Source organism: Miscanthus floridulus, chromosome 2 (genome assembly GCF_019320115.1).
Source record: "Miscanthus floridulus cultivar M001 chromosome 2, ASM1932011v1, whole genome shotgun sequence".
Taxonomy (NCBI): Eukaryota; Viridiplantae; Streptophyta; class Magnoliopsida; order Poales; family Poaceae; genus Miscanthus; species Miscanthus floridulus.
In genome coordinates this window covers 96,858,541-96,883,321 of record NC_089581.1, presented here as the reverse complement: position 1 = coordinate 96,883,321, position 24,781 = coordinate 96,858,541, and the positions used below count along the sequence as shown (strand labels likewise).

General features: G+C 42.9%; 1 protein-coding gene across 1 annotated transcript; it reads left to right on the top strand.

The window, feature by feature from the left end:
- The first annotated feature begins 20,946 nt into the window (after window positions 1-20,946).
- Window positions 20,947-24,284, top strand: LOC136539229 (acyl transferase 1-like). Its single transcript, XM_066531170.1, has 2 exons — window positions 20,947-21,384; window positions 23,352-24,284. The coding sequence occupies exons 1-2, from the start codon at window positions 20,947-20,949 to the stop codon at window positions 24,282-24,284; spliced, it is 1,371 nt and encodes a 456-aa protein (XP_066387267.1).
- The last annotated feature ends 497 nt before the right edge of the window (window positions 24,285-24,781 follow it).

The following is a 24,781-nucleotide window of genomic DNA, read 5'->3' as shown; positions in this document are numbered from 1 at the left end:
TGGCCTAGGAAGGCAACTTCCTGTAGCCAAAATTCGCATTTGCTGAACTTTGCGTAAAGCTGATGTTGGGCTAATTTCTCAAGCACAGTTCTCAGATGATGTTCATGTTCTTCAATGGTGGGTGAATAGACAAGGATGTCATCAATGAATACTACCATGAACTTATCCAGTTCATCCATGAAAACCTTATTCATCATGTTCATGAAGTATGCGGGAGCATTTGTGAGTCCAAAGGACACCAAAGTGAACTCAAACTGCCCATACCTAGTCACGAAAGCTGTCTTCGGAATGTCACTCTCTCGAATCTTCATCTGATGATAGCTAGATCTGAGATCAATCTTAGAGAAATACTTGGCACCTCGAAGCTGATCAAGCAAATCATCAATCCTTGGTAGGGGGTACTTGTTCTTGATGGTGACTGCATTCAAGTTCCGGTAATCAATGCACATTCTCATCGAGCCATCCTTTTTCTTAACAAACAGAACAAGGGATCCCTAGGGTGAAGCACTAGGTCTGATATATCCCTTCGAAATGAGCTCATTAAGCTATTTCTTGAGCTCGGCTAGTTCGTCAACTGACATGCGATAGGGTCTCTTGGCAATGGGTCCTGTTCCCGGCAAAAGATCAATGATGAACTCTACATCACGGTCTGGTGGCATACCCGGTAATTCTTCAGGGAATACATCGGGATAGTCTCTAACCACAAGCACATCATGAACTATCTTCTCTTCTTTTTGTGATTCTGAACTGGCTTTAAGGGCACATAGGATAGAAGTGGACTTTTCGGACTGAGGTTCACATCTAATAACTTGGCCTGATGGGTGGGTCACTTGGACGTATCTAGGTGAACATGATATGATACCTTGGTGAATGGTTAGCCAATCCATACCTAAGATGACATCTAGGCTCATGGAAGGTAACAGGGTTAGGTCGGCTTTAAAGATAAGACCCTCAATGGTAAGACTCACTCCCTTATAGATGTGGGTGCACTTTAGGTCTCCTAAAGGTGAGCTGGTGATGATAGGCTTTCCACGTGGGGTTACAGGTAGGTCATGCTCTCATGCGAACTTGGATGATATGTAAGAACAAGTTGCTCTAGAGTCAAATAGAACTGATGCAGTATTACCATTAACTAAAAACATACCATACACAATGTCAGGGGCAGCCTGTGCTTCCTCGGCGTCTAGATGGTTGAGACATCCACGGGTAGTAGATCCCTTGAACCGAGACTTCTGAGCGGCCGAGTTCTGAGGGAACTCAGCGGCTTTGTGACCTGGTTGGCAATAAGCGAAGTAGGTGAAAGGTGTACCGCCTGTAGTGGTTGGCGCAGGTGCCTTCCAGTTTCCAGTGCTTGGTGCAGGGCGGTTCTATGCTGGACATTCATTCACTGAGCGGGGACGGTTGAAATGGTCCTGAGTGTAACGATCCTGATCATAATGGTCCTGGGTGTAACGATCCTGAGTAGGGCGGGAGTATTTGGTGGTGTAGTCTCCACTACCCCTACTTGATCCAGGGTTGTCATCCCTATTGTGGCGAGAGCATTCCCTAGATGGTGCATCTCTACAGAACCTCTTGCGATCATGGCCACGGAAAGACTCCTCAGGCTTACGCTTCCTCTCCCTGTACTCCTCTCTAGCTTTAGCATGGCCCTTCTTGATCTGGATGCAGTGATCCACTAGAGCACGCAGCGTGCTACTCTCAATACCGCCAAACTTCAACTTGATGTGCGGGTTAAGTCCCTTGCGGTAATAGTATAGCTTCTCCTTCTCAGAGTTCACAACATAGGAAGGTGGATAGCGTAGAAGGTTGGTGAAACGAGTAGTGTACTTGGTCACCCTGTCTTTTCCCATCTTGATGTTGCGGAACTCCTTAGCTTTAGCCTCCATGATACCCTTGGGAATGTGATACTCAGTGAATGCTTCGGTGAACTCGTCCCATGGGATGTTGGCAGGGTCCTCATGGGAATCACTGAAACTATCCCACTAGGCACGGGCTACACTTGTGAGCTGGTGTGTGGTAGCTCCAACACACTCATCGTCGGTGAAGGTGGTGAGGTTGAGCTTCTTTTCCACCTCCTTGAGCCAGTCATCCGCTACAAGCGGGTCAGGGTCGGTGCCATCATAGGTAGGTGGTCTCAGCTTCAGAAATCCCTCCAACTTCCTTTGGAAGTCATTCTGCTGGCCTCCCTGGTGACGGTTTGCCCCGTCTACAAGAGCTGCAAGAAGCTAGGTCTATTGCGCCATCACTTCTGCCAGGGTCGGTGGTGGTGGTGGAAGAATGTCCTCCTCATCAAGCGGCGGGGTATTCTCCAGATTGAAGGGTATCCCTCCACGTCCATGGCCACGGCCATGACCATAGTTGTTGCCACCATGCCCCCTGTTTGGTTCGACTGGTTTGGGGGTGGGCGCACGTCCTTGGTTCATTAGGCGAGCAGATCGGCGGTTCGGCATCTGCAACACGGATCATAGGAATTTTTGTGTTTATGCTATAAGTGCTTATAATTCAGTATGATTACATGATTTTGACGATTTAAAGAAAAACATTTATACTATCCAACACTCATTACAAAGAAGCAATAAGATCCACAAGATGCAATAAGATCCGAAACATTCATTACATGGGTTTTATTATATAGCATCATCTCCAGTAGCTACACTTGAAGACTCACGAGAATCATACTACGCATAGTGTCTCATATTACATCTCATAAGGGGTACATCATGGGGTACAACTTATGGAAGCCACTGACATGACTCATGACCATGCAGGGTCATCTACTCTAACTCGTACATCGTAGCTGGGATACGACTGTTCTCAATCTCGATCTCCTCATCAGACTTTTGAAGTCGGGACATGTACTTCAAGGCCTCGGCGAGCTCCTTAGTAGGCTTGGCTCCAGGTAGGGTAGGGCAGGCGTCTAGGTTGAGGCAAGTCAGGGCTAACTCAAACTCCTCTATCCTAGGCTTTGTCTTGCTGCGAATCTCCTTGGGTAGCTGATCCCACATACCCTTCATCTCCCTGAGGCGCTTTTTGTCAGACTTCTACCAAGACTGCCATGTCCTCTCACACTTGTCCTGTAGGTACTCATTCTGCCTGAGTGCCTTGATCAGGTGACCCTGGTTGCGAACGGCCTTCTTCCTGAACTCCTCTAGATCCTGAGTCATGATCTTGTTCTTAGATTGGATTTTCAGCATATCAATCCCCTTGGACCTCTCTCTGTCTCCTCTACGGTTGAACTCAGCCTTCTTGTCGTCCACCTCTCTCTGCAACTCCAAAACCTTGCTATCGAGGTAGCAGTTCCTATTGCCTAGGTCGGCGGCTTTGTCCTGTAAGTCATCGACCTTGGCTCTATGGACTCCTTCATGATGGTTGAGCTCGTCCTGTAGCTTGGCAACTATCTCAAGTAGACTAGCTCGCTCCTGTGCTCCCTGTGAGTCTTGCTCCTAGTACTCCCATAGAAGGGCCTGGTCCTGACATCTCCTCTGCTCTAGCTAGGTCACATACTTGTCCTGCTCTAGTAGGTGGATAGCCGAGACGCGAAGGCATCTATCCTCCTCAGCAAAGATAACTCTGTCGGCTGCAAAACTCTACTCACTAGGGGTAAGGCTGAGGTCGAGGGCCTGGGGAAGTAGACGGAACTCTATTGTCTTCAGGTGCTTGTAGTGGTCCCTCATCACTCTATGAAGTGCCTTGTGTGAGACAGCTCGTAGTCCCTCCTCAATAGTGTCCTCTATAGTCAACTCGATGAAAGCTGGGATAGAAGATAAGGTAGTGCTAGCTGGGAACTCAATTGAGGTGACAACCGGTCCTTCAATTCCTCCTTCCTAAGCTAACTTCCCGGTGCAGGTGACCTGGACAAGCTCATCAAGGACTCCTAACATGACAAGAACTCAGCAGAGGGTCTGTGCAAAACCCTCGAGCTCTCGTAGGTTGAATGTGAGCTTGGCGTGGTCTAGAGGTAGCGGTCCTAGAGGCGACCATTCGATGTTCGTTACCATCTACATATTTTAAGGAACATGTGTTAGCAGGTCAATAAATAGATAAGCCTTGCATAAAAGTAAATGCAAGGTCGGTATATAACCAAAAGAAGGGCTGTTCATGTCCTATTCTATCGTCCATTTCTGAGGGTTTCGTCCTAGGGTCAAGTATGGCTCTGATACCAACTGAAGCGACCTAATTTCCACGAAGGGAAATCCACAGAGTCAAAGTGTATTATGACCGTTGTAGATCATATTACCCAAATTCTAGTCGAATACCACATCCATACAACGATAATATCAGAGTACATAAAGTGTGGAATTACATAAATTATTACATCGCCGCATTGGCAGAATCAAGAGTAGCATTCAATCTGAACAGCTTGAAGATAAGATCGCCAAACTCGAGCGTAGGAACGAACCCCTCAATCATCAAACTCCTCAGAGCTAAACTCCTCAGCAGAACTTGTGTGCCAAAATTTATCAGTACGATTTATACTGGCCACTCCCACCCTATGAGCATTGCTTAATGGATGCAAGTTGGATATAATCAAAAGGAACATATAAGGCTAGGGTTTCCTATGTTTTAGCATATCAAGTATATAATAGTATAGTCAAGTTTTAACACCATTCCCACACACATTCCACTCCATTCCTGTCCAGAGCCAGGTTTCGATCCTAGGATCGATATACCACACTCTCCATATCATCATGCCCTCGCTCAGTCGACAGGTCAACTCCCTCTCGGCACTGTCTCATGGTCCGTAGCCCCTGGCTACGTCCGACACTCTCTCACGGGGGAAAGAAGAGAAGGACTCATCTTGCTATCTAGTTTAAGCGAAACCCAGGAAAGGTCCATAGACAACAAGTCGGCACATGTATCGATCGATCAACCATACACTCTGTAGAGGTTTTACATAACCACAAGATCTGCCTTCCTCACTGACCGTCGTCAACTGGGCTGATTCCGGCCGCTTACTAGCCTAGGATAATGCCACTCTACCATTCAGCCTCGGTACACCCCAAGTCTAGTTTCGGGTGGCTAAAACTATGAGTCATGAGCTGGGTCCACAAGGCCTCCATGAAGTCTCGAAAGGGTGTGGGGGGGAATCCTCTGCGCCCCGTACCTGCTTACACTGTCCGCTATCAACCTAGCAGTAGTGGCAATGTCCTACCAAGTAGTCCAGCCGTCCCGCACCATATAGGGCGAGTGGTATGTAAGGCTTCTCAGTGAATCTGAGTACTAGTAAGTCCTTAGGGATGAGCAAGCCAGAATGTCTTCATCAGGGTTTCCATTTACCGTGCCACCATAGCAGCTCCACCCTGGGCTCCTCCCATCATAGGTTCACACCTAGGGTCACCTCATATACCATTTACCCACCACAGGTATTCATTCCAGGGGTGCCCAGGTAGCACCCCACGGCAAGACTTGTCCTAGGCTCATCGTATATTCCAACTTGGTCGACACAACCCTTACCCTCCACGCACCCAAGTCACACACGCAACACTCTCCCCATAGTCTAGATAACACCAATTTCCACCACGCATCAATGTAGTACAAGCATAGTAGAAGTATAAGCAAAATATAGCAGCAAGCGTGTGTCTAGCCTATTAGCAGGGTAAGCACGGGTAAGGTTGTGTCAAGGTAAGGCCATTAAGTAAGCATACTACCTTGCAAGTCCTATCATAGTGTGAATATAACAATAAAGTAAAGCAAATAGCAGTTCTATATGAGCCATGCGTAATAGGTGCTACGAGGTTGGGTGGGATGTGGCACCTTCAGTGAAGTTGCCTCCATACTCCTCATGGTACTCTCAGTCCTCGTCCGTCTGGTTCTCCTCTGAGTCTACAAACGATCACATTATAGTCGCGTTAGCGACGTCTATAGAATAGCACAAAAAGCAATGAAAATTCAAAAGAGCCAAATGCACTCAAACATGGGTTCATTACGTAGAGCTCGATTTTAGATGAGTTTTGGTGCTGGTCTTGTTTTTTTCTGAGTTCGTATGAATTAGTTATGAATTTCTGAAGTTTTAATCATTTCTAAAAATGGGAAAAGGCTGGATTAATATCGTGCTGACACGTGTCACGCTCCTGTTGGTCCACGTGGCATGCTAACTTCAATATGATGTCAGCATGATGTCATCGTCTCAGTTCTGGTACTGACAGGTGGGTCCCTGCAGACGTCATCATGACGTCATCTACGTCATCAGCTACTGACAGGTGGGACCAGGGGCTCATGGGTCCCTGACATGTGGGTCTGGTCTAAGTAAACATCAAGTCAACGGTCATCGGATCACAGTCACTGACATGTGGCCTCAGTCAACGGTCAATGGCCAATATAGGCCGGGCCTCGACTGGGCTGGTTGGGCCTGGATACGGGCTGGGCTTTGGCCCGCCACATGGCGTGCGCTGGTGCGGCCACGTCGTCTTACTGGGCCACTAATGGGCCGTGGTCCATAGGCGTAGGTGAGGCACGGTTCATGGTGAACCCGCCTACGTTGGTCCACAGACCGCAGAGCCGGCCTATGAAGGACTTGGTCCACTTATTCCTTCCCAGGGTTTGGTTCACATGCACGATGTGGTCGTGGTCGGTGCTCGACGGAGCAGCTTGGGATGTGGTCGTGGTCAGAGCTTGGTGTAGCTGCTCAGGGCGTGGTCGACGTGGTTGTGGTCGGAGCTCGATAGAGCTGCTCGGGGCGTGGTCGACGTGGTCGATGAGGAGAAAATCCCCTCCTCTTCCCCGACGGGGCTTTCGCCGGCGGTGAGGTCACCGGTGAGCCTCTCGAGCGGTACTGGTGCGCGATTAAGGTAGGCAAAAGCATCGCCAAGCCTCGGCGAGTGTAGTGGTGGGGTCAAGGTGGTGACTAGGGCTTCCTAGGGCTCTGGCCATGGTGAACGGCGGTGTGGGTTTGTCGGCGTGCATGGACAGGGCTGCAGTGGCAGCGAGATCCTAGTTGGAGGAGCGTGTGAGCTCCACGGTGCTTCTACGGCCATGGTGGGCGTGTTGAAGGAGCTCCTGGTGCTCCTAGTGGCTCTAGCCATGGTGGTGGGGGAAAAATAGAGGCGGTGGTACTCCAACGAGGTGCGGTGCGGCAACGCTGGGCTCCGGTGGGCTTCTTCCTCGGCTAAGGTGAGCATGGTGTGACTCTTGTCATGGCAGAACCAGTTGGGTGTCAATGTTGCCTTTACCGCAACATAGAAGACATGGTGGTCTCGCCATGGTTGTGCTCTTGGCCATGGTGAGCATGCCCATGCATGTGCGCTCCTGCTCCGATGTACAACGTCATGGCTAGGGCCCTCCTTTTGGCTGATGGCAGAGCACATGGCGCATCCTGGGTCTCAGCAAGCATGGCCATGGCGGTCTCCCTAGCTAACCAGTTCGGCTAGGCTGGAGCTTGAAGCTTCAGCAAGGTTTCGATCATGGCGGTGCATGTTCCATTTGGCTAGGGAGGTGGTCTCAGTAAGATGGCTCACCGTAGGGTTCATGGCGGTAGGATGGCGGTGTGGTGGCGAGGCGAGGCCATGATGAGGCGATGCAGTGCTGTGCCGAGCAGCTACATCGCTGTAGCTGATCGGGGCGGCGCTCCTGGCTCCAGCGAGGTCCTCCCCGCAGCGGCTTCCTTCTCCACCTTGCTTCTCCCTCCTCCCTCTCTCTCGGCTTGACGCTGTGTGGTGCTATGCCACCAGTGGCGGCGGCGAATGGGCTGAGGGTTAGGGCTCATGGACGTTGGCTTTTATGGCCGAGCTCCAAGGGCTCTAATGGCGGACGGCGATCGGGCGGTGGTGATACGTGCGGCGCATCCGACGGCTCGCGTGCGGTAGCGTAAGCACGGCGCAAGGGGGAACAAGGTCATACGATTTGCATGACCCTAGGCCTGGCCCTGCCACGCTGGTCGGCCTCCGGTCATGCAGGGAGAATGCATGGGCGAGGGGAAGAAGACGCTACTATGCTGATAAGCAGGGTCGGGTCGTCAGGCACTTGGCGCGATGTGGCTGCATGCGGCGTGTGATAGCTGACAAGTGGGCCCGGCTTGTCAGCGGCTGTGCGCATGTGGGCGGCGATGCTGGGCCGGCTTCATGGGCCACGTGAGCGAGTGGGAGGGCAGGCGGCTGGTTAGCTGGGCTGGTTGAGGCAGGCTGGGCTGAGCTGCTGCCTCCCTCTTCTTTCCTTTCTCTTTTATTTGTTGGCAATTTGGTTGGGGTTTATCATAAATATTAAGTTAGTTAGTTAAACATCACATAAGGCAAAAGAATCCAAATCACAAGTGGGTCTAAGGATGCATGCATGATTTATTTATTTAGGAATTTAATTACACATGTGGCATAAAACCAAACTATGCTTATGATTTTAACCTAGTTGGGTCACATCCAATCCAGAACTAGGGTGTGGCTTCTACATGAGTCACTCAACATCACATAGCGCTAACACAAAAATTTTGTAGTTGTGATTTTTGGTGTGTGGATTTTTGGGTGGTTACAATTACCACACTCCATCTTTGTCTATGGATAAATTGGAATATAGGATGGCAATATTGATACGAATAGACATATTGGTGGAAAAAGCCGCCAGAAGCTTTTTAATTATATATTTAAATATTTTCATATTCTATTGTTGGTTTCTTGCTAGATAAAGATAGAAAGCGGGGCTAGCTCTCTAAAGTATGCACAAAATATAGAGAAGTTGTTGGACAGTACAAGGATATAGAGATCAACTTTTTCAAGTAGCTCTTCAAATAAGAATTTAGGGAGTGGATTTAAGACAGACTATTAGAGCATCTCCAAGATTTCCAGAACCCGCTCCCAATCTTGATTTTTTGGCAAGTTTGAAAAAAACTACTGTCCAACAATTCCATATCTTAACTCAATCTTTTCACACTTGGGAAAAAAGACCTAGCCGCATGAAAATATATGCGCACGTATTGATCGGTCAATCTGAAGGTGAAAGGACGTGGGGAAGAATAAGGAGTAGGACATGGTTCCCTATGCAAATATACAAGGGAGAAAGAAATTACAAAAGTGGTTTGTGTGATTGCAAAATAGTTCAGGTTTCTGATGTAAATTTATCATCTATATTTTAGGAGCAGGATTTTAGAAATTATTGGAGAAGCTCAACAAATATACTCCCAAATTTTTTTAGAACTGTCAATGCAAATAAAGAGAGAAAAGACAGGACTGCTAATGCAAATATACAAGAGGGAAAGATAGTATAAAACTGGCTGTAGTAATATGGAAAAGTCTGAGATTCCTGATGCAAAATTGTCATCTAGCATTTAGGAACGAGATATTGGAAATGGAGAGAGAAAACCAACAAATATGCTCCCTAGTTTTTTAGCAACCAGGAAACTCAATTCCCCAGTTCTTCACATCACTATCGATTCAAAACCCCCTTCACTATCAGATTTTGACCCGATAGTGGCATACCGGTAGTGATGGGGGGTTGACATCACTGCTGGTTCCTAAAAACTGACACTGATGTACTCGGTCGTGCTTCGCAAGTCACAAGTCACATGATTTTTTAAGCGAAAAACACAAGCTTCACAGCCACCATTGCTTGAACCCCTAACCTCTTGTTTCATGTCTTTAGCCCCTAACCACTCCAGCTGTAAGATGCTTGTGTCCAAATGAGATATTTGTTCCAACCATTTTATATTAATCTGATTTTGAAATTAGTATTTAGGACCCTAAACGATTTCAAATGAAAAAGTTGTCAACTACAAAGTTTTATAACTCTTCAAGATCTATAACTTTGGTTTTGGTCATTTCTCCATCTGAGGTCATTTGAAGAATTTGAATTTCAAATGGGAGAAAATTCAACCGTAATTTTTGTTGGGTAAATGATTTCTATTTAAAAAGTTGTCAGCTGCAAAGTTGCACAACTTTTTGAGATCTAAAACATTTGTTTTGGGTGTTTCGCCATCCGAGGTTGTTTGAAAATTCAAATTTTAAATGGTTCCAAATGAAAAAGTTGTCAACTACAAAGTTGCATAACTTTTCGAGATCTACAATTTTTGTTTGGGTTGCTTCTCCATCAACGATTCTCAAATACCACTACACACTCACTTAGTACTATGAAACATATGCCTTTAGTTGGTATTAACTTATATGAAATCTTGCGAATCAATTAGAGTGACCTCATAACGACTTCAAATAAGAAACTTGTAAACTATAAAGTTACATAACTTTTCAGTATCTACAACTTTTGTTTTGGTCACTTCTCCATTCGAGATCCTTAACTACCACTGCACACTTGTAAAGACAAGTAGGTCAAATGAAGCCCAAGAATGATTGAAATCAAAACAAAAAACGGTTTGAATTGGACGGGTTGCATCTGACTTGACATAGTGTCCTTCTTTTAGCCTTAAAAATGGGTTTGCACATTTTTGTCCAGTGCAACTAGACGTGTTGCGCCAGATGGGTCTACCAGAGGTGGATGCTAGCGCATGGCAATGCAGTTGCACACAACATGTGATAGAACTATCCAATTTATATAAGATCATGTACGACTGCTCCTGCTTAACATGTTGGTATGCACACGCTTTCAATTATATAAACCCGATAGTTTGTCGAGTGTCATGAATGACCTTGATAATCTATGTCACAACAAAGATCGTATTAGATTAATCAAATCCACATCACACATAGAAGTTTGCAACGGAAATAATATTACCCAATGGACTTGTCCGGTGGTGCACCGAACTTGGCCACCGCACCATTCTACCAAAGAGGTCTGCAAATTGTGGCTGAGGGACTCCACACTCACCAGACTCCATCTGTACCTTTCCACTCTCCAACAACTTGTCCATATCCTGTGCACACTCTAAAGGGACATTACCACACTCCATCTTTGGCTAAGGATAAATTGGAATATAGGATGGCAATATTGATACAAATAGACATATTGGTGGAAAAAGCCTCCAGAAGCTTTTTAATTATATATTTAAATATTTTCATATTCTATTGTTGGTTTCTTGCTAGATAAAGATAGAAAGCGGGGCTAGCTCTCTAAAATATGCACAAAATATAGAGAAGTTGTTGGACAGTGCAAGGATATAGAGATCAAAATTTTCAAGTGGCTCTTCAAATAAGAATTTAGGGAGTGAATTTAAGACAGACTATTAGAGCATCTCCAAGATTTCCAAAACCCGCTCCCAATCTAGATTTTTTCGACAGTTTGAAAAAAACTACTCTCCAACAATTCCATATCTTAACTCAATCTTTTCACACTTGGGAAAAAAGACCCAACCGCACAAAAATATATGCGTGCATATCGATCGGTCAATCTGAAGGTGAAAGGATGTGGGGAAGAATAAGGAGTAGGACATGGTTCCCTATGCAAATATACAAGGGAGAAGGAAAGTACAAAAGTGGTTAGTGTGATTTCAAAATAGTTTAGGTTTCTGATGCAAATTTATCATCTATATTTTAGGAGCGGATTTTTAGAAATTGTTGGAGAAGCTCAACAAATACTCTCAATTTTTTTAGATCTGTCAATGCAAATAAAGAGAGAAAGGATAGGACTGCTAATGCAAATATACATGAGGGAAAGATAGTATAAAACTGGCTGTAGTAATATGTCAAAGTCCGAGATTCCTCATGCAAAATTGGCATCTAGCATTTTGGAACGAGGTATTGGAAACGGTGAGAGAAAACCAACAAATATGCTCCCTAGTTTTTTTAGCAACCAGGAAACTCACTTCCCTAGTTCTTCACAGCACTATCGATTCAAAACGCCCCTTCACTATTCGATTTTGAACCGACAGTGGCATACCGGTAGTGACAGGGGTTTGACATCACCGCCAGTTCCTAAAAACTGACACTGATGTACTCGGTCGCGCTTTGCAAGTCATAAGTCACATGATTTTCAAGCGACAAACACGGGCTTCGCAGCCACCAGCGCTTGAACCCCTGACCTCTTGTTTCGTATTTTCAGCCCCTAACCACTCCACTAGTAAGATGCTTGTGTACAAATGAGATATTTGTCCTAACCATTTTATATTAATCTGATTTTGAAATTAGTATTTTGGAACCTAAACGATTTCAAATGAAAAAGTTGTCAACTACAAAGTTTTATAACTCTTTAAGATCTATAACTTTGGATTTGGTCATTTCTCCATCTAAGGTCATTTGAAGAATTTGAATTTCAAATGGGAGAAAATTCAACCGTAATTTTTGGTGGGTAAATGATTTCAATTTAAAAAGTTGTCAGCTGCAAAGTTGCACAACTTTTTGAGATCTACAACATTTGTTTTGGGTGTTTCACCATCCGAGGTTGTTTGAAAATTCAAATTTTAAACGGTTTCAAATGAAAAAGTTGTCAACTACAAAGTTGCATAACTTTTCGAGGTCTACAATTTTAGTTTGGGTTGCTTCTCCATCAAAGATTCTCAAATACCACTACACACTCACTTAGTACTATGAAACATATGCCTTTAGTTGGTATTAACTTCTATGAAATCTTGCGAATCAAATAGAGTGACCTCATGACGACTTCAAATAAGAAACTTGTAAACTACAAAGTTGCATAACTTTTCAGTATCTACAACTTTTGTTTTGGTCACTTCTCCATTCGCGATACTTAACTACCACTGCACACTTGTAAAAACAAGTTGGTCAAATGAAGCCAAAGAATGATTGAAATCAAAACCAAAAAGGGTTTGAATTGGACGGGTTGCATCAGACTTGACACAGTGTCCTTTTAGCCTTAAAAATGGGCTTGCACATTTCTGTCTAGTGCACACCAGACGTGTTGCGCTGGATGGGTATACCAGAGGTGGATGCTGGCGCATGGCAATGCAGTTGCACACAACATGCGATAGAACTGTCCAATTTATATAAGATCATGTACGATTGCTCTTGCTTAACACGTTGGCATGCACTCGCTTTCACTTATATAAAGCCGATAGTCCGTCGAGTGTCACGAATGACCTTGATAAATCTACGTCACAACAAAGATCGTATTAGATTAAGCAAATACACATCACACACAGAAGTTTGCAACGGAAATAATTTACACATTGGCTTGTCCGGTGGTGCACCGAACTTGGCCACCGCACCATTCTACCAAAGAGGTCTGTAAATTGTGGCTGAGGGACTCAACACTCACCGGACTCCATCTATACCTTTCCACTATCCAACAACTTCTCTATATCCTGTGCACACTCTAAAGGGACATTACCACACTCCATCTTTGGCTATGGATAAATTGGAATATAGGATGGCAATATTGATACGAATAGACATATTGGTGGAAAAAGCCTCCAGAAGCTTTTTAATTATATATTTAAATATTTTCATATTCTTTTGTTGGTTTCTTGCTAGATAAATATAGAAAGCGGGGCTAGCTCTCTAAAGTATGCACAAAATATAGAGAAGTTGTTGGACAGTGCAAGGATAGAGAGATCAATTTTTTCAAGTGGCTCTTCAAATAAGAATTTGGGGAGTTAATTTAAGACAAACTATTAGAGCATCTCCAAGATTTCCAAAATTCGCTCCCAGTCTAGATTTTTTGGATAGTTTGAAAAAAAACTACTCTCCAACAAATCCATATCTTAACTCAATCTTTTCACACTTGGAAAAAAAGACCCAGCCGCACAAAAATATATGCGCGCGTATCGATCGGTCAATCTGAAGGTGAAAGGATGTGGGGAAGAAGAAGGAGTTGGACATGGTTCCCTATGCAAATATACAAGGGAGAAGGAAAGTACAAAAGTGGTTAGTGTGATTTCAAAATAGTTTAGGTTTCTGATGTAAATTTATCATCTATATTTTAGGAGCGGATTTTTAGAAATTATTGGAGAAGCTCAACAAATATACTCTCAAGTTTTTAGAACTGTCAATGCAAATAAAGAGAGAAAGGATAGGACTGCTAATGCAAATATACAAGAGGGAAAGATAGTATAAAACTAGCTATAGTAACATGGAAAAGTCCGAGATTCCTCATGCAAAATTGTCATCTAGCATTTAGGAATGAGATATTGGAAGCGGTGAGAGAAAACCAACAAATATACTCCCTAGTTTTTTTAGCAACCGGGAAACTCACATCTCTAGTTCTTCACTTCACTATCGATTCAACACCCCCCTTCACTATCGGATTTTGAACCGACAGTGGCATACCGGCAGTGACGGGGGTTTGACATCACTGCCAGTTCATAAAAACTGACACTGATGTACTCGGTCGTGCTTCGCAAGTCACAAGTCACACAATTTTTCAAGCGACAAACATGAGCTTCGCAGCCACCAGCGCTTGAACCCCTGACCTATTGTTTCGTGTCTTCAGCCCCTAACCACTCCACCTGTAAGGTGCTTGTGTCCAAATGAGATATTTGTCCTAACCATTTCATATTAATCTGATTTTGAAATTAGTATTTTGGAACCTAAACGATTTCAAATGAAAAAGTTGTCAACTACAAAGTTTTATAACTCTTCAAGATCTATAACTTTGGTTTTAGTCATTTCTCCATCTGAGGTCATTTGAAGAATTTGAATTTCAAATGGGAGAAAATTCAACCATAATTTTTGTTGGGTAAATGATTTCAAATTAAAAAGTTGTCAACTGCAAAGTTGTACAACTTTTTGAGATCTACAACATTTGTTTTGGGTGTTTCGCCATCCGAGGTTGTTTGAAAATTCAAATTTTAAATGGTTTCAAATGAAAAAGTTGTCAACTACAAAGTTGCATAACTTTTCGAGATCTACAATTTTTGTTTGGGTTGCTTCTCCATCAAAGATTCTCAAATACCACTACACACTCACTTAGTACTATGAACCATATGCCTTTAGTTGGTATTAACTTCTATGAAATCTTGCGAATCAAATAGAGTGACCTCATAACGACTTCAAATAAGAACTTGTAAACTACAAAGTTGCATAACTTTTCAGTATCTACAACTTTTGTTTTGGTCACTTCTCCATTTGAGATCCTTAACTACCACCGCACACTTGTAAAAACAAGTTGCTCAAATGAAGCCCAAGAATGATTGAATTCAAAACCAAAAAGGGTTTGAATTGGACGGGTTGCATCGAACTTGACACAATGTCCTTCTTTTAGCCTTAAAAACAGGCTTGCACATTTCGGTCCAGTGCACACTAGACGTGTTGCGTCGGATGGGTATACCAGAGGTGGATGCTGGCGCATGGCAATGCAGTTGCACACAACATGCGATAGAACTGTCCAATTTATATAAGATCATGTACGACTGCTCCTGCTTAACACGTTGGCATGCACACGCTTTCACTTATATAAACCCGATAGTCCGTTGAGTGTCACGAATGACCTTGATAAACCTACGTCACAACAAAGATCATATTAGATTAAGCAAATACACATCACACACAGAAGTTTGCAACAGAAATAATATTACACAATGGACTTGTCCGGTGGTGCACCGAACTTGGCCATCGCACCATTCTACCAAAGAGGTCTGCAAATTGTGGCTGAGGGACTCAACACTCACCGGACTCCGTCTATACCTTTCCACTCTCCAACAACTTCTCTATATCCTGTGCACACTCTAAAGGGACATTACCACACTCCATCTGTGGCTATGGATAAATTGGAATATAGGATGGCAATATTGATACGAATAGACATATTGGTGGAAAAAGCCTCCAGAAGCTTTTTAATTATATATTTAAATATTTTCATATTCTATTGTTGGTTTCTTGCTAGATAAAGATAGAAAGCAAGGCTAGCTCTCTAAAGTATGCACAAAATATAGAGAAGTTGTTGGACAGTGCAAGGATACAGATCTCAATTTTTTCAAGTGGCTCTTCAAATAAGAATTTAGGGAGTGAATTTAAGACAAACTATTAGAGCATCTCCAAGATTTCCAAAACCCGCTCCCAATCTTGATTTTTTGGCAAGTTTGAAAAAAAACTACTCTCCAACAATTCCGTATCTTAACTCAATCTTTTCACACTTGGGAAAAAAGACCCAATTGCACAAATATATGCGCGTGTATCGATCGGTCAATCTGAAGGTGAAAGGATGTGGGGAAGAATAAGGAGTAGGACATGGTTTCCTATGCAAACATACAAGGGAGAAGGAAAGTACAAAAGTGGTTACTGTGATTTCAAAATAGTTTAAGTTTCTGATGTAAATTTATCATCTATATTTTAGGAGCGGGATTTTAGAAATTATTGGAGAAGCTCAACAAATATACTCCCAATTTTTTTTAGAACTGTCAATGCAAATAAAGAGAGAAACGATAGGACTGCTAATGCAAATATACAAGAGGGAAAGATAGTATAAAACTGGCTATAGTAATATGGAAATGTCCGAGATTCCCGATGCAAAATTGTCATCTAGCATTTAGAAACGTGATATTGGAAATGGTGAGAGAAAACCAACAAATATGCTCCCTAGTTTTTTAGCAACCAGGAAACTCACTTCCCTAGTTCTTCACATCACTATCGATTCAAAACCCCCCTTCACTATCAGATTTTGAACCGACAGTGATATACCGGCAGTGATGGGGGTTTGAAATCACTGCCAGTTCCTAAAAACTGACACTGATGTACTCGTTCATGCTTCACAAGTCACACGATTTTTCAAGCGACAAACACGGGCTTCGCAGCCACCAACGCTTGAACCCCTGACCTCTTGTTTCGTGTCTTTAGCCCCTAACCACTCCACCTGTAAGATGCTTGTGTCCAAATGAGATATTTGTCCTAACCATTTTATATTAATCAGATTTTGTAATTAGTATTTTGGAACCTAAACGATTTCAAATGAAAAAGTTGTCAGCTACAAAGTTTTATAACTCTTCAAGATCTATAACTTTGGTTTTGGTCATTTCTACATCTGAGGTCATTTGAAGAATTTGAATTTCAAATGGGAGAAAATTCAACCATACTTTTTGTTGGGTAAATGATTTCAAATTAAAAAGTTGTCAACTGCAAAGTTATACAACTTTTTGAGATCTACAACATTTGTTTTGGGTGTTTCACCATCTGAGGTTGTTTGAAAATTCAAATTTTAAATGGTTTCAAATGAAAAAGTTATCAACTACAAAGTTGCATAACTTTTCGAGATCTACAATTTTTGTTTGGGTTGCTTCTCCATCAAAGTTTCTCAAATACCACTACACACTCACTTAGTACTATGAAACATTTGCCTTTAGTTGGTATTAACTTCTATGAAATCTTGCGAATCAAATAGAGTGACCTCATAACGACTTCAAATAAGAAACTTATAAACTACAAAGTTGCATAACTTTTCAGTATCTACAACTTTTGGTTTGGTCACTTCTCCATTCGAGATCCTTAACTACCACTGCACACTTGTAAAATCAAGTTGCTCAAATGAAGCCCAAGAATGATTGAAATCAAAACCAAAAAGGGTTTGAATTGAACGGGTTGCATCGGACTTGACACAGTGTCCTTCTTTTAGCCTTAAAAATGGGCTTGCACATTTCTGTCCAGTGCACACCAGACGTGTTGCGCCAGATGGGTCTACCAGAGGTGGATGCTGGTGCATGGCAATGCAGTTACACACAACATGCGATAGAACTGTCCAATTTATGTAAGATCATGTACGACTGCTCTTGCTTAACACGTTGGCATGCACACGCTTTCACTTATATAAACCCGATAGTCCGTCGAGTGTCACGAATGACCTTGATAAATCTACATCACAACAAAGATCGTATTAGATTAAGCAAATACACATCACACGCAGAAGTTTGCAACAGAAATAATATTACACAATGGACTTGTCCAGTGGTGCACCGAACTTGGCCACCGCACCATTCTATCAAAGAGGTCTGCAAATTGTGGCTGAGGGACTCAACACTCACCGGACTCCATCTATACCTTTCCACTCTCCAACAACTTCTCTATATCCTGTGCACACTCTAAAGGGACATTACCACACTCCATCTTTGGCTATGGATAAATTGGAATATAGGATGGCAATATTGATACGAATAGACATATTGGTGGAAAAAGCCTCCAGAAGCTTTTTAATTATATATTTAAATATTTTCATATTCTATTGTTGGTTTCTTGCTAGATAAAGACAGAAAGCAGGGCTAGCTCTCTAAAGTATGCACAAAATATAGAGAAGTTGTTGAACAGTGCAAGGATATTGGGATCAATTTTTTCAAGTGGCTCTTCAAATAAGAATTTAGGGAGTGAATTTAAGACAGACTATTAGAGCATCTCCAAGATTTCCAAAACCCGCTCCCAATCTTGATTTTTTGGCAAGTTTGAAAAAAAACTACTCTCCAACAATTCCATATCTTAACTCAATCTTTTCACACTTGGGAAAAAAGACCTAGCCGCACAAAAATATATGCACGTGTATCGATCGGTCAATCTGAAGGTGAAAGGATGTGGGGAAGAATAAGGAGTAGGACATGGTTTCCTATGCAAACATACAAGGGAGAAGGAAAGTACAAAAGTGGTTACTGTGATTTCAAAATAGTTTAAGTTTCTGATGTAAATTTATCATCTATATTTTAGGAGCGGGATTTTAGAAATTATTGGAGAAGCTCAACAAATATACTCCCAATTTTTTTTAGAACTGTCAATGCAAATAAAGAGAGAAAGGATAGGACTGCTCATGCAAATATACAAGAGGGAAAGATAGTATAAAACTGGCTATAGTAATATGGAAATGTCCGAGATTCCTGATGCAAAAGTGTCATCTAGCATTTAGAAACGTGATATTGGAAATGGTGAGAGAAAACCAACAAATATGCTCCCTAGTTTTTTAGCAACCAGGAAACTCACTTCCCTAGTTCTTCACATCACTATCGATTCAAAACCCCCCTTCACTATCGGATTTTGAACCGACAGTGACATACCGGCAGTGACGGGGGTTTGACATCACTGCCAGTTCCTAAAAGCTGACACTGATGTACTCGTTCATGCTTCACAAGTCACACAATTTTTCAAGCGACAAACACGGGCTTCGCAGCCACCAGCGCTTGAACCCCTGACCTCTTGTTTCGTGTCTTCAGCCTCTAACCACTCCACCTGTAAGATGCTTGTGTCCAAATGAGATATTTGTCCTAACCATTTTATATTAATCTGATTTTGAAATTAGTATTTTGGAACCTAAACGATTTCAAATGAAAAAGTTGTCAACTACAAAGTTTTATAACTCTTCAAGATCTATAACTTTGGTTTTGGTCATTTCTCCATCTGAGGTCATTTGAAGAATTTGAATTTCAAATGGGAGAAAATTCAACCGTAATTTTTGTTGGGTAAATGATTTCAAATTAAAAAGTTGTCAACTGCAAAGTTGTACAACTTTTTGAGATCTACAACATTTGTTTTGGGTGTTTTGCCATCCGAAGTTGTTTGAAAATTCAAATTTTAAATGGTTTCAAATAAAAAAGTTGTCAACTACAAAGTTGCATAACTTTTCGAGATCTACAATTTTTGTTTGGATTGCTTCTCCATCAAAGATTCTCAAATACCACTACACACTCACTTAGTACTATGAAACATATGCCTTTAGTTGGTATTAACTTCTATGAAATCTTGCGAATCAAATAGAGTGACCTCATAACGACTTCAAATAAGAAACTTGTAAACTACAAAGTTGCATAACTTTTCAGTATCTACAACTTTGGTTTTGGTCACTTCTCCATTCAAGATCCTTAACTACCACTACACACTTGTAAAAACAAGTTGGTCAAATGAAGCCCAAGAATGGTTGAAATCAAAACCAAAAATGGTTTGAATTGGCCGGGTTGCATCGGACTTGACACAGTGTTCTTCTTTTAGCCTTAAAAATGGGCTTGCACATTTCAGTCCAGTGCACACCAGACGTGTTGCACCGGATGGGTCTACCAGAGGTGGATGCTGGCGCATGGCAATGCAATTGCACAAAACATGCGATACAACCGTCCAATTTATATAATATCATGTATGACTGCTGGCATGCACACGCTTTCACTTATATAAGGCCGATAGTCCGTCGAGTGTCACGAATGACCTTGATAAATCTACGTCACAACAAAGATCGTATTAGATTAAGCAAATACACATCACACACAGATGTTTGCAAGTATACAAGAGGAAAAGATAGTATAAAACTGGCTATAGTAATATGGAAAAGTCCGAGATTCCTGATGCAAAATTGTCATCTAGCATTTAGGAACGAGATATTCGAGAAACGGCCAAGAGAGTCCTTTTGACCAGATCAAACTAAGTAACCAGTCACCGTAATATGTCCTCTTGTTTGAGGGAAGCATACACAAAATGGAATAGACTATTTGTTGCATTGCCCTGTCACCATATGGAGTCTCTCATATCAAACAGGCTGGCCAAGGCCAGCCAGCCAGCTTGCTTGCTTATATATTACTGCCTGGTTACCAGTCTGTTACAGTACTATGGGAGGGAGTAATAATGGCTAGATTATATATTTGTCTGCATCTGCTGGTGCAGCACGGTAATCCCTGGCATCCATGCGCATACTACAGTACTCTCCGCTTCAAATTATAATTTGTTTGACTTTTTTTACCAAATATTTGACCACTCATCTTATTCAAAATTCTATGTAAAATATCATTTCTTTTGTTGTGGCTTGTTTTATTAATAAAAGTTCTTCAAGTATGACCTAAATTTGTGTATATTTGCACATATTTTTTTTAAATAAGACGAGTGGTCAAACTTTCAGTCAAAAAAGTCAAATGAATTATAATTGGGAACTGAGGTAGTTGTACTACATAACTTGAGCTGGCAATGCAACAGTAATTATGGACTACTGCATATCTCATATCAACAAGGCTGGCCAAGGCCAGCCAGCAAACTTGCTTGCCTCAATTATTAGGAACGTCTATGGATGCATCACGTACGTTACCTTGGTTTGGCTGTTTCATCATCAGGCCAGGTGCTATGGATACACATCTATATAATACGTACTAAGTATCGCCGGCCAGCTGAAAATAATCAACACTGTCACACAGTAGTCGTCCAAAATCCAAACCAATAGCTAGAGATCGACAACAACAAAATGGTGTCCTTCAAGGCACGCCGGAGCGAGCCACAGCTGGTGTCGCCGGCGCGGCTGACGCCACGCGAGACCAAGCCGCTGTCCGACATCGACGACCAGCACCTGCTCCGCTACTACGAGACGGTCGTCGGCTTCTTCCGCAACTGCCCCGCCCGGCGGACCGACAGGCCGGCCGACCTCAAGGGGGCCTTCAAGGCGGCGCTCGCGGAGGCGCTGGTGTACTACTACCCCGTCGCCGGCCGCCTCAGGGAGGAAGCCGGAGGGAAGCTCGTCGTGGACTGCACCGCGGAAGGCGTGGTCTTCGTCCAGGCCGACGCCGACGTGCGGCTGCAGGACTTCGGGGAGCCGCTGCTGCCGCCGTATCCGTGCCTGGACCAGCTGCTGTGCGACCCTGGTGATGTAAAAGCCATCATTGGCAGACCATTGCTCTTCGTGCAGGTACCTATTATCTTATTATATGTCGTATTTTTCTCTCTCTTATATAACTGTTCTCCAAGTGCGTTCTATATTTTGGGGAAATCTTTTAAAATCTCCTAAGAACGTGAGAAGTGGATATGCATTTCTGACATATTTTTTAAACGCTTCTTTTTAAAGAAATTTCTGCAATATTTAACCAGATCTTCAGATACAATTGTAATTTTAGCAATGTGCTGCTACATCTTTACATGTAAGACTTCTTTCTGATGCCTCAAAAAAAATATGTATCCTTGGAAAAATTTAAATTTGTGATTGAGATTATTCAAGCTTGAGGCATCACAAGATTGCATTTAAATATACCAAAACTAAAAGTAAAATGTAGAAGTCGGGAAAGTTTTGAACCTTCTTCTCTCTTCTTCTATATCTATATCTATATCTATATCTATATCTATATCTATATACCTAATAATAAAGAGGCAAAATTTCTGCCTTAAATTTTCGTCTGGCCTCCACAGTCCTATCTAACCATCCCCAATTCGAAATCAAATAGATTTCCTCGGGTCTCCAAGATCTATACATGGAATTTCCAAACCAACGAGCCCAAATCGGCAAGGTAGGTGCCAGGGAGCAAGGTGCCAAGGACAAAATCGAGACCGAATCAAAATCCCTCAGTGATCCAAATCCAAACCCAAATCGGGCTTACTCTAGAAAGATAACAGCTTATAAAATCAAATCAATAATTTTGCTGCATGGCCAGCAGCCAGCCAACCCGGCCAGGGAGCGTTGCCACCACACAGGCCGTTGGACAAGGTCCTTGCTCGCTTCTCAAACGACCTCATCCAATCAACAAGAACGTTGGGTGTGTTTGGATCCTTATGTGAAGTTCCAAAACCATTTTCTCATCTTGCTAGGCAATCAAATGTATGTGAGTGTTTTGATAGATAGGTAGCAAGTTTCCTCGTTTCCTATGCTAGCAAGGTTTTTCCCTTTGTTATCCCCAGAATAGCAAGATTCTCTCCTTGCCATGGTAAGGTAAGACTAGCTTGGCCTGGCGAGGCTGCCCTAGTAACCAAACTGGACCTAAAACACCACGACACAAAGCACAAAGCTGGAGCTCGCCCCTTTCTTCACCTGCGCTGCCCACTGCCATGCGTTTTTCCATCTCATTCGCACGCCTCTGTCGTTGCTCTTTCATTGCTCTATCACACAGAACCGGCTCGTCCCGATTTTCATGTAAGTGTGTGGCACCAAATCCTTCCCTTTCACCACCGCAGCAGCATGTTCATCACCACCATTATTGCTAATATTTTGCATGGCTTTAACACCATCTAGAGGTGGGAAATGTTTGAAACACTCTGCTCAATCTCTCTTCTATCGTACATGTACATATACATGAGTCTACCAACACATACATTATTGGACTGGGCTTCAGGCCAATGAAGTTTGAACCTACGGAAACATTACACACTCTAACATGAAGTAATCATACAAATAGTTCACTTTAATAGGTTAAAAGTCAAGACCAAACTCCAAAGAGCCTGCAAAAGTAGCTTTTTCAAATATTAAGTTGAAAAGAAGTGGATATTGGCTGAAAAGGAGATATGGTTATTAGAAGATGTTGCCGGCAGAAAAAAACTCTCCATATATAGTAATATTTTTGTTGCATTGCGCCCTCTGGCTATAAATTAAATTTCGGAAAAAGAATTAAACCATTCTGGTCAGGAAAAAAGAAACCTGGTACCTAGAAACAACGGAGTTCCTTGTATATTTAGGTTGGAATCATAAAAGGTTTCTGATTTTGTGACATTTTCCAATTTTGTTTAGATGATTTCTATTGTACAGCTAGAAAGATTCATATTTCAGGAAAGTTTCTGAAGTTATTTGTAGTTGCAAGATATCAAAAATGAATGTACTGAATGCATAAGTAGGTTGAGATAGGTATATTTTTCTTATCAAGTGACGTCGCCTTTTTATTTTCTCTTATATAGGTGACAGAATTCAAATGTGGCGGATTTGTTGTTGGATTCCACATGTGCCATAACATCGCCGATGGATTCGGTATGATTCAACTCATGACAAGTGTAACTGAACTAATGGTTAAAGCATCCCCGAGCCTTCTTCCAGTCTGGAGTAGAGAGCTTCTAACTGCAGCACACAACACAACCCCCATCCCATACCCAAACCCTGCATACAAACCATTGCTAAATAGCTTAGACTCTACATCAGATGACGTGATGCTGTCAATTCCGCCCAATCGGATGGTAGCCCAATACTTTGTCTTTGGGCAAAGAGAGGTGGGCGCTCTACGAAGCCACATACCAGGACACCTCGCGGATTCAACCACATCCTTCGAGCTTCTAACTGCAGTCATGTGGCGATGCCGCACTATAGCTTTGGGGTATGAACCTAGCCAGCGAGTGCGGCTTATGGTCACCATGAATGCCCGTGGCAGGTGGAATCGCCACACCCTCATCCCATGGGGTTACTATGGCAATGCACATGTTTCTCCAATAGTGGAACTGACCGTCGACGAGCTCTGCCGGCAGACTCTCGCCGACACGGTTGAGCTCGTGCGCAAGACAAAGCTCAGTGTGATCAAGGAGTGCCTGGCATCGATGGTGGATACGACCGCGTACATCCGTCAGAGGCCGTCTCTGACCATGGACAGGATGTACGAGGTCTCTGACACCAGATGGATTGCTGCCGGGAAAGGACTGCAGCTTGGGTGGGCTGAGTATGTGGGCGGCGGCATCCCACTCGCCGGCGACCTTACTTCCAAGCTAGGAAGCCATCACATGAGGTGCCAGAACGAGGACGGCGAGGACTCCACGGTGGTGTCGCTGCTGCTGCCGAGGCCGACGATGGAGAGGTTTAAGAAAGAGATGGCTGTTTGGCTCAACAAGCATGACAAGAATCTCTAAATATACCCAGTTCCCTCTAGCAGCTATAGGTTACAGATATCAAGGTTTACAAGGATTTAACTGTTTTGCTCAATGTCTTTTGTCGTTTTGTGAGATGGCTGAGTGTTTAGTTAAACACAGTTGGATTTCATTCTTCATTCACTTCTGCAAGGAGAAACAGTTGGATTTCTTTGTTCTTAAACTCTAAAGGACAAACAGTTGCATTGTTCTGATTCTTTAAATTTTTCAAGAACAATGTATTGCCGTTTCCCTAATTTGGAAGCCATGTTCAAAGCTTCTTTTCTCTAATTTGGAAGCTGGTGGTATCATTTCGCTACTGTAATAATATGTAAATAATATACTCTCACGTTTCAGAAGTTCAGAGCAACTATCGTTTTGTTAAACTAGGAGGGAAGGACCCGTCAATCTAGGGGGCGCCACAGTTATACCTGGCAACCATACATTAGCTCACTGGATGTAAAACTTGATATCTGATAAAAAGGGGCTCGAGTTTTTTT

Bases quoted from the DNA above. Each gene is read 5' to 3' on its own strand.
- LOC136539229 (XM_066531170.1), top strand. From the start codon at position 20,947: ATGGTGTCCTTCAAGGCACGCCGGAGCGAGCCACAGCTGGTGTCGCCG. The intron at 21,385-23,351 runs GTACCTATTATC...TCTCTTATATAG, and splicing joins GACCATTGCTCTTCGTGCAG to GTGACAGAATTCAAATGTGG.